Source organism: Symsagittifera roscoffensis, chromosome 3, assembly GCF_963678635.1.
Source record: "Symsagittifera roscoffensis chromosome 3, txSymRosc1.1, whole genome shotgun sequence".
Lineage (NCBI taxonomy): Eukaryota > Metazoa > Xenacoelomorpha > Acoela > Convolutidae > Symsagittifera > Symsagittifera roscoffensis.
The window spans coordinates 72,082,312-72,093,334 of NC_087064.1; the positions used below are offsets into that span (position 1 = coordinate 72,082,312).

The following is an 11,023-nucleotide window of genomic DNA, read 5'->3' on the forward strand; positions in this document are numbered from 1 at the left end:
AACAATTAGTTTCAAGCGATATGGTACGCTCATAATCGTACGCTTGTTAAAAGAAGCACCGGGACGAGATTTTAAAGACAAGATTGTCATACTCCCCCTCTAAACGGGCGTCCCCACCGAAATCTCCACCCATAAAAACCAAGTTGTTAACGTTTTCATTTCTTTTTTGTTATTTGTTTTTAAATTCCATTTGTATACATACCATTTTTTAATCTATTTTTTCTCTTGTTCTGCCTTTTTTGTACCCTGTTTTGTTAATTTACGTCCGTGCCGAATTAAATGCCAAAGTGGTTACCCAAATGGAGCAGGAAACTGGTAACAGGAACCTCAAGGACAAAGTACTGCAGCCCCAAAGATGTCGGAGCCACGGTTCACCCGTACAGAGGTGCACAGTTAGCCGGCCTTGCCGCTACTGTCTCGCGCTATTCCTCGCAGAAACTGAACTGTGTTACTGTAGTAGCTGACTGTAAAGATAACTCATCTACGGTTTCAGACATTGCTAATGAATAGAGAATCTAAATAAACTTGATGATTCATAAGTTTCACCCAAATGTGCTTATTATCCCCAAAACTATCCTCTCTGCAAACAATCACATCATCAACAGAAAACTTGGTGCTCTGAAGAATTCTTTGTTTTGCCTTATAAATACATTTTATCACTCAAAAATCCGATTTGTTTTGCCCAATCTGAACGTTGATTATGGTGCTACTATTTTTGTAAAGATGGTATTCACTTTTCTTTCTTTGTTAATAAAATTTTCAATTTTTTGCTCGTCCATCTAACTTGTATATATTCACCATAAAATTACCCTGCTTGCTGCCAAATTATGGCCTATCAAACGCACTGCCATATTTTCAAACGCCACTTTTGATAAGGAGGCATATGGTATGTCATTACAAAGCATAAATCTATGTCTCAAGTACCGGGCTACAGAGCAGCAAATGTTTTACGATGGGTTTTCCTGCTTACAATGCAACCCCCACAATTTTGCAAAAGGGTCCAACTCCACCAACAGACCAACAAGCGCATCTCCCGTCACAACTCAAGAAAAAACATCACCGGCAACACCCGAAACAAACGAACTTCCCAACGCAAAACAATCTAATCCTTCGCTCCCAGCAATCACTACAGTCCCCTTCGACCCCTGGAAACTTATCGACCAAAAACTTGAAATTCAAATAAACGACATATAGGAAAATGTCACCGATTGGAAACCGCGCTTCATAGTTCTAAACAAAAACAAGCCCGGTTTCCAATTCAAAGAAATATGAAGCAGTAGCCCTTGTCAATAGTAGAAGAAACACAAAATTTTAACGTCGCAATGAAAGCAGCCATGATTTGCCACATCAACTGCTCCCCAAAAATAAATGAGAAATAAACGGATCGGTTTCCAAATCTCTGAGCCGCCGCATGTTTTTATGGAAGCAAGACCTGCTGGAAGAACTTTTCATTGAAGCAAAAGCTCTCCAAATTAGACATCCAAAACAGAAGAAGTGCAAAGTAAACGGGAAAATTAAGCAGTTTGATAAACTACTGAGCACAGGAAAAATATTTGCCGTCATTGGCTGCCTTTCAGGCAATCAAAAAAAATATTTCCACTAAACAAGGTCATTGAAGGAAAAACAGTCCTTAGTATCCTGAAAGAAAAACACCCCCAAGCCAAAAATTATTATTAAACGAGTACTAAATATTTAACTGAAGTAAGTGAAGACACAGTGCCATACCACCCTTCTATATTCGAACAAATAAGCGCCAAGACATTTCAAAAATCATCTCTGGAAACGCACGGAAGCCACTGTCCCTCAGGTCTAGATGCGTGCGAATGAAGAAGGATATTAACTCACTTCAACCAGACGTCCATTGAGCTTTGCAAAACAATTGCAAAGCTATCTTATACAATAGCAAGTAAAGTTCTCCCCCTATGAAAATCTAACGGCGTACAACTCGTGTCGTCTGATACCTCTGGACCAAAATTCAGGGGTACGGCCTATTGATATGGGCGAGTTTCTGAGACGAATAATGGCCAAGTCAATCACCCAATGTAAAAAATCAGACCTTAAAAATCTGGGAAAAACTTTTAAACACTGCTTAGGCCAGATGTGTGGATTTGAAAATGCTATCCACGGCTTGGGAAACAAGTTTAAGAAACCAGAAACGGACGTCATACTACTTATTGTTGCAGAAAATGCCTTCAACTCGCCCAATAGAGATTTTGCTCTAAAAATGTAGAAATCCTTTCTCCGATACTTCATCATGCCGTGGCCAACTCATATAAACATCACTTAAGTTTATATGTCAAAAACATGGTTTTGACATCTACCGAAGGAACAACGTAAAGTGATAATACAATGGTAGACAGTTTTAGAGTCCTTTGATCCGTTATAGAAACACCATTAGCATGCGATAAATACATAGAAAGCGAAATTAAAAAGACAACTGCGCCAACTGAAAAGCTTTCCAAAAAATCTAAAAAATATCGCCAAAAAATGCATACTCCTGCTACACAAAAGGAGATCAAAATAAATTAGCTTTCTAACCAGAACAACTCCGGAAGCATATAAGAAAATAGATTAAATTGAGAAAAACGTAAGACAGCAGCTACTTCCTAGTACTACTAGTAAAAACCATTAAACCGATGAAGATCGCAGCCTTTTTGCACTATCGCTAAGAATGGGAGGATTAGACCTCCTGATTAACACGGATTTTTCCTGAAACAAAGAGTGGTCACGAGCAATTTGTGATCCGTTCGAAAACAATGATTCAGAAAAAGCTGGAATGGAACAAACTCTGATAAATAGAAACATCAAAACTGAGAGACAGAACATAACACTCTCAAAAAAAGCTAAAATCATGAAAAATTGCTCATCCGAAAAAAACTGACAATAAATTTAGCGTCACAAAAAGGAGCATTGAACTGGCTAAGCGTGCTACCCCTACAAAAAAAAACAATTTTTCCTTCAACAAATCAGAGTTTAAAGATGGTTTACATCTGAGATATGTATGGGATCCACAAAATACTCCACATAGATGCTAATGTGGAAAACCTTTCACACTGACACACTCACTACACTGTCCCCAAGGTGGATACACTCACCTACGACTTAAAGAATTTTGCGATACCTTTGCGACACTCCTGGACGAAGTTTGCCATGATGTTGAAATAGAGCCGAAGCTTCAATCGTTTCAAGGCGAAAGCTTTCACAACAAAACAACAACTATTACAACAAGAGTGTCAAAACCATAAAAAAACAAAGAGTTCTGAATGTGGAACACAGCAACTTTCTTCCACTAACTTTTTCTTGTACCGGAGCATCAGCACCAGGCTCTACAAAAACGGTCAAGAAATTAGCAGGAAAACTAAGCGAAAAACAGAACGAATCATACTCGGACACAAGAAACTTTATAAGGACAAAAATAAATTTTGCACTTCTGAGGAGTGCAATCCTCTGCCTTAGAGGGTACAGAAAATTTAAAAATACATCCAAAATAGACAATTTTGTCTGTGCTATAATCGAGGAGGGTAGATTTTTTGTGACAATTCTCTGGATGCATTGAAATTGAATCGATTTATTCATAAAATTTTGCCGATGTTTTTAAATAGCGTTGGTACCGCCCTATCCAACCTGTGCACGTGCCGTCGCATGACGGGAGGGCCCATTTTAATTGACCCCTTAAAAATGTAACAGTCGCCTACTTAAGTCATTTTTGAGGCTAAAAAAGTAAGCTTTACAACCACTGGCTCAAGAGTCAGGGAGACTATCTCTTGTGTTTCTAGGTCATGCGGTTGGAGTCAGTTCGGTTCACTTGCGACATGAGACTACAAACCGTGTTACAGCTTTAAGGCTACTACCAAAGAACCCCCACGCTAGAAATAAGAACGCCCCCATGTTCAGGTGTCTAAATACCTGAAACACGCAAACGCCTTTAAAAACAGGGTCGGAATCTTAAGTTTACCGTTAATTTTTTTTTGGAGAGTGGACTTTTGATCAATTTCAGAGGGATCAACCTAAAAACTCGCCTTAACTCAACATGATCACATAAAACACACTCAAGTAGTTTAAATTGGGTAACCACATACCGAATCGACTTCTATGATTAGGTAAAAAATAATCGTATGGAAACTCTAGAATTGGTTGAAAGTAATTAAGTTTAACTCGAGAAGTTTTGAAGAAGTAATTTTTAACCCAAGAAGAAATTTTGCTCTTTTGACCATTGGGCAGCTTCGTTCGGCTGTCCGCCTCACCACTTCGGCTTCCAAGTCGTTCGGCTTCCAAGTTGTTCATATTTGGAAGTTTGACCTTGAGCTGAACGTTTTATTTTGATTTTGGGGAGAAAAGTAATTTTTCAAAATTTCGAAATGAGCCTGTAATGCTCATGTTTCTCGCGACAATTAAAAATGCAAAAAGCAAAAAAAATCAATCAGAAGAATCGAGTAATAATCGCGGGAAAGTTGCTGAAAATTATGGATTAAAATTGCTATTGGCAATTTTACTATAAATCAAACGAGAGTAGAGCTGTTTTGTTCCTGGCAGAGAATTAGGAGTGACGGAGAACCGATAGAAGGAGCGTTCGAGTGGACCAGAGCGAGCCTTGAGTGGAAAGGTGGGCAGCTGAAGCCACCCAATGGTCTCGAAAGAAAATTTATTGCTTGATTTAAAACTTATTCGTTTCAAACTTCTTGTATGATTCTTAATTACCCTAAATCAATTTTAGTGTTGCTCCTCAAATTAGTTACTCAATTCTAGATGTCGTGTCGTTATGTAAGTGCTCAATTTAAATTTCTTGAGCGTGTTTTATATTATTATGTTTGGTTAGGGAGAGTTTTAGGTTGATCCATCTGAAATGGATCGAAGGTCCACTGCCCAAAAAAACTAACGGTATACGTAAGGTTCCGACCCTGTTTTTAACGGCGTTCGCGTTTCGCGTGTTTTAAGTATTTCGAGACCTGAGCATGGAGACCTTTAATTTCTAGAGTGGGGGAGATATTTTGGTAGTAGCCTTTAAGCTGTAACACGGGTTGACTTCACAGGTTGACTAATCGTTCCAATAACACTGTTAATCCTTTGAAACTGCTAAATCGGAAGCTTAGCTGCTAACAATTCGCAATTGCCAAATCTGCATTTTTGTCCATTCTGTTCGAATGTCACATGTTTTGCTAACAAGTTACGAAAATTAACTAACGTTCAAGTTGTTTTCACCACAAGAAAATTAGAATCATGTTAATCATCACTGAACTCAGCCTTTTCTAATGACCTCAAGTCAAGAGTGGCTTATAAACTGTCATGTAGTGGATGCACTTCCACCAAACTGTTCGATGTTTGACCACAAGAATTGAGGAACATAAGAAAGCAGACTCACCGGTAGGCCTCAACTTTCAGCAATGCCAACTTGAGGGAAATAGCGCAGATCTTAGTTGGGAAATTTTAGATAGGTCAAACAACCAAACAAAATTGTTAACACTAGAGGCGATACATATCAGGAAAGAGAAACCGGGCTTGAACACGCGCGATAAGTTTAGGAGCAGGGAGATAACACTGAAAATTTAGTCCCAAAATATTTTTGGTTTTTTATTCAAAACGTACATGTCTAAATCGAAATTATGACTCAGAACCTTCCAGACAAGTTATTTTAAAACGGTTTAATTAATTTTAGAGGTTAAAAGTATTTTAATCTTAATAGTAATTTAGAGGTCAACTGTGATTGGCGACTTTTTTAACATGATGGTTTAGAACGAAAATGTATGTGAATTATTGTAAAAAAGTTTGTAAATTGATGTTTTAACGTCATTTAGATTAGTTTATTGTAAAAATCTCGAGGATGCACAAAGTTGCAAAAACGTTTGAAATTTACTTTTTAGCAAAAATTTCTCTCTGTTTTTAACGGCGTTCGTGTGTTTCGGGTATTTTGAGAACTGAACATTGGAGCGTTCTTAATTTTAGAGTGGGGGGGGGGGGGGGGTATTTTGGTAGTAGCCTTTAAGCTGTAATACGGTTTGTAGTCTCATGTCGCAAGCGAACCGAATTGGCTCCGACCGCTTGAGGTAGAAAAACACAAGAGATAGGGTCCCTGACTCTTGAGCCAGTGGTTATAGGGCCCATTTTTCTTAACCTCATATGTGTCTTGAGTAGGCGACTGTTACATAGTGTTTTTATGGCGACATCAAGACTACGGGATCGAACCCACTTGACACAGCTCCTGGTTTCATGCCCATTCTAAAGTACCGGTGGTAAGGTTCAACGGGAACGTGTCCACCTTCTGGTTGTACCGTGATAGCTTTTTAAGAAAACTCGAGAAAGTTTCCCGGTGCACTTACCGAAACGGGGCCTAGCTAACCGAGTAAGGGGGACCACTAGGGGGACAAAAAACAGGTAAAAGACAAAAAGCAAAACAAAAAACGAAAAAATTTAGAAATAGGAACAAAAAAAGAGTGAACAAATTTTTAAAAAAAGGACAGTGGCCTTGATTTCCAGATTAGGTGGATCAATTCTTTATATCAAATACATAACGTTTTCAAATAAGACCAATCGTCTCGATCAAATCAGCAACGTTGAACAGCTGCCCGGGTTTGGGGAGTTGAAAGGGTTTTCAGATAGCCTTGCAACCTCAGCAGACCACTAGGAGACTTGACTGGATTATGTAACCAGGCAAGTGGGAAAGTGGTTCTTAGGACTGGGACCTGAGAAACAGAGAACACGCGACTAGGATGGGACTACCAGTAGCGTGATCAAAGCAGCATAGCAGTGAGAAAGGATTACAAGGGTGTTCTGCCTGGTCCAACGGGTATCGTTAAAATCCACTTTATACTTTAGGAGATAAATGTAAAAAAGAATAAGCGAGTCCCCACCGTTTTGAGGAAACTTTTTTGCTTGAGCAGAGCCTGGAAACAAGTTCTACGGACTTTCACTCCAGAGGTTTAGCACCCATCGCGCTTAAGGTAATTTTCGGCTTGAGTGGGGGGGGGGGGGGCTAACCTCCACATATCTAGCCCCCACTTAAGCCAAAAATTACCCATTTTTGCAATTGAAAATTGTAAAAAGGGGGCTTTCTTACAGTAACTAAGCAATCGATATTAGTCACATTAGAACAACCTAGTTACAGACTCACAACAAGAGTAGCAACGCGAAGGTACTCGATAGTAAACTCAAATTAAGGTAGGTAACCTGGCGGGATTGGGTAAGGGGATCAAAAATAGACAGTTTTTGGAGCCCAACAAGTGAAAGCCCCACAAGAACGTTAATAGGGGGGAGGAAAAAGGCGTGCCAGTCAGGTACCAGGTATACTAATTTTTCTTGTTTTCATTACTTTTCTCATTTGACTTTTACTGGTTTTGGGTTTGACTTTTACTGAATTTTAGTGAAAAAGCAATCATAAAACAAGGTTAAAATCAAGTCGTATTTCGACTTGCATTGGATCCAGGAAACCACGGTAATTTTAAAGGGATTCAGAAAAATTTGGTTAACAGGATTGGGTTTGGGAAAAATATCACAGCAGTACTAGAGGTGATACTGGGATAGTGGATTAGATATCCCAACACTGGAGCTAAAGGGCAGGGAAGTTCTTCACACGAAGCTCCGGAAGTGACATCGGGAGAACGAACGAAGTGATCAAACACAAGAACTACAGCAGTGGAAACGGTACAAGAGTCTTTGTGGCAGTCCTGGGATAGTGATCTAAGGGTTTCAACACTTCAGTCCTGGGATAGTGATCTAAGCGTCCCAACACTTGAGCGAAGGGCCCCAACAGTTGAGCCAAGGGTCCCAACACTTGAGCGAAGAGTTCCAAGACTTTCTCGAAGGGTCCCAAGACTTCACCGAAGGGTCCCAAGACTTTCTCGAAGGGTCCCAAGACTTTCTCGAAGGGTCCCAAGACTTCACCGAAGGGTCCCAACACTTGAGCGAAGGGTCCCAACACTTGAGCGAAGAGTCCCAACACATGAGCAAAGGGTCCGAAGACTTTCTCAAAGGGTCCCAAGACTTTCTCGAAGGGCCCAAAGACTTCACCGAAGGGTTCCAACACTTGAGCGAATGATCCCAACACTTGAGCAAAGAGTGCCAACACCTGAGCGAAGGGTCCCAACTCTTGAGCGAAGGGTTGCAAGACTTTCTCGAAGGCCCCAAAACTTTCTCGAAGGGCCCCAATAATTCACTGAAGGGTCCCAACACTTGAGCGAAGGGTCCCAACACTTGAGTAAAGAGTCCCAACATTTGAGCGAAGAGTCCCAACACTTTCTCGAAGGGTCCCTAGACTATCTCGAATGGTCCCAACACTTTCTCGAAGGGTCCCAAGACTATCTCGAAGGGTCCCAACACTTGAGCGAAGGGTACCGACACTTGGGCGAAGGGTCCCATACACTTGAGCGAAGCGTCCCAACTCTTGAGCGAAGGGTTGCAAGACTTTCTCGAAGGCCCCAAGACTATCTCGAAGGGTCCCAACACTTGAGCGAAGGGTACCGACACTTGGGCGAAGGGTAGCAACACTTGGGCGAAGGGTCCCAACTCTTGAGCGAAGGGTTGCAAGACTTTCTCGAAGGCCCCAAAACTTTCTCGAAGGGCCCCAATAATTCACTGAAGGGTCCCAACACTTGAGCGAAGTGTCCCAACACTTGAGTAAAGAGTCCCAACATTTGAGCGAAGAGTCCCAACACTTTCTCGAAGGGTCCCTAGACTATCTCGAATGGTCCCAACACTTTCTCGAAGGGTCCCAAGACTATCTCGAAGGGTCCCAACACTTGAGCGAAGGGTACCGACACTTGGGCGAAGGGTCCCATACACTTGAGCGAAGCGTCCCAACACTTGAGCGAAGGGTAGCAACACTTGGGCGAAGGGTCCCAACACTTAAGCGAAGGTTCCCAACATTTGAGCGAACGGTCCCAAGACCTTCTCGAAGGGTCCCAAGACTTCACCGAAGGGTCCCCAGAGTTTCTCCGAAGGGTCACCAGAGCTTACCGAAGGGTCCCCAGAGTTTCTCCGAAGGGTCCCCAGAGCTCACCGAAGGGTCCCCAGAGCTTACACTTGAGCGACGGGTCCCCAGAGTTTCTCCGAAGGGTCCCCAGAGCTCACCGAAGGGTCCCCAGAGCTTACACTTGAGCGAAGGGTCCCCAGAGTTTCTCGAAGGGTCCCAAGACTTTACTGAAGGGTCTCAGCACTTAAGTGAAGCAGACCAACACTAAAGCGAAGGGTCTCAACACTTGACTTAAGGTTTCTAAATTCCTAGCGCCACAGTTTTGACCAGTTTTTGGAAAGAATTTAGTAGTTTTTTCTTATTTTTAGATTAGATTTTACAATAGGGACTTGTACATATTAGAAATGTAAATTAGAAAAATTGTTTATAAATCCTGAAGAAACCAAGAGTGTCACTAATGAAGAAGAAAGGAATAGGATTAAGCAAAACCAATCCTGAACGCAGCGGAAGCTAACACCAACAAACCCGAGATTAATGAAGAAAATTTTTTCAGTGAATATGGTCAACACAAGAAGCACCAAGGAACAGAAGACCAAAGAAAAACTACCGGAAGAACCAGATGTACAGGTCAAGGAAATTGATGTTGAGACGCCACATCATAGCATAGATGTAGCGGAGCAAAAGACGACGGAATCAACACCTATGCCGAATGTAAAAAAACAAGGAACGAAGATAATTGAGTTCTCACCAATAGGCAATGGAGATGAGATCACCAACAACACACCGGAAACGATAAAGGACGATTCGGAAACTAAGAAAACGTCGTTTACAGAGAGGTTAGCGGCGCTGGTCAGAATGAAACCGAGAGAAAAAGGAGAAGTGGTAGCAGCGACCGAAGAAAGCAAAACTTTTGGTACGGTTTCCAGGATAACTAACCAGGATAAGGAGCAAATCACAAGAAACAGTGGGTAACAAAGTCAAGAGCACCTTCGCGTGAGCTGGGAGAATTGATGACAAAGTTGGAACAGATAGACAAAAAGCTAAAGATCAGCGATGAGGAATACCAGGAGTTGAAAAAGGAACTTTGACACAATAAGAATCAGAACCTAGATAACTACTATGTCCTGGCGAGGGCCACTGAAGAAAAGCTACAACAGATGGCTGACAAAGTGGAGACGACCGACAACAAACGAGAGAAAAATGTCGAAAAAGACATGGAGGAAAAGGAAAAAGCGATATGAAGGAAAAGTTGTGAAACCTAGAAACCAGAATGGACCCAATGAGCAAGGACCTTGCAGAAAGTTCTTGTGCCAAACACACCAAATTGGATGCACTCTTGAGAAACTCTATAGCCCAAAGTAAGTCGATGAAAGACAAGCAACCTGGAACTAGAGTCGATTTTGTAGAACCGCAGCGCAAGGAACGGGAGTCAACATCATTACCACGGATTGAAAACATCATAGGGTCGAGAGTGACCAGGAGTGCTATGAAAGGGAAGCCTCAAACTCGACGAGGACACCCGGGGATACAAGTGCACACACGGGTGTAACACCAGATGCCATGACATGTGCGAGCACCTCGGAAATGATGAACAGGACACTTGAAGCATTTCCCACAAGGAACACAGACTCAAGTGACAGATGAAGTGGTAAATCCAGAAAAACCTTCAAGAAACCGAAGGAACTCAAAGACAGACAATTCAGATGGTTGCATTGACACCTTGGTTGAGGTAATGAGACTACATCTAGAGCATGACAACCTAAATGATGAGAGGCAGGCCTGCACAGCGATATTAAACAATCTAGAGGGCACAGCACTACAGTGCGTGGAAACCAAGAAGAAAGAGGAGCGTGATACCGCAGATGAAATTTTTTGAATTTTTGTTGAATCGATTCGGATCAGGTATGAACGGTCATCAAGCAACGATGAGAATTGAAAAAAAGACGAAGAGATGACGAATCGATTGATCGATTTCTGGATGATCTTGAGAGCTTGAGGAGAAGAAGCGATCCAGAGGAATCAACTAACAGAAGAAACTCTAGCATTGCTTCAAAGTTTATCGACGGGGTGAAAAGTGACGACTCGAGAACGATGTTGGCAACGTATTATACTCTCTACCAG

General features: G+C 41.7%; 1 protein-coding gene across 1 annotated transcript in view; it reads left to right on the forward strand.

Annotated features, from left to right (window-relative positions):
- LOC134841817 (uncharacterized) overlaps positions 1 to 10,143 on the forward strand; it is a 45,036-nt gene extending 34,893 nt beyond the window's left edge. Inside the window, exons 3-4 of the mRNA XM_063857853.1 lie at positions 9,456 to 9,738; positions 10,035 to 10,143. Of these exons, the coding sequence (XP_063713923.1) occupies positions 9,456 to 9,738; positions 10,035 to 10,143 (392 nt within the window). The remainder of the gene's footprint in view (positions 1 to 9,455; positions 9,739 to 10,034) is intronic.
- Positions 10,144 to 11,023: the final 880 nt, after the last annotated feature.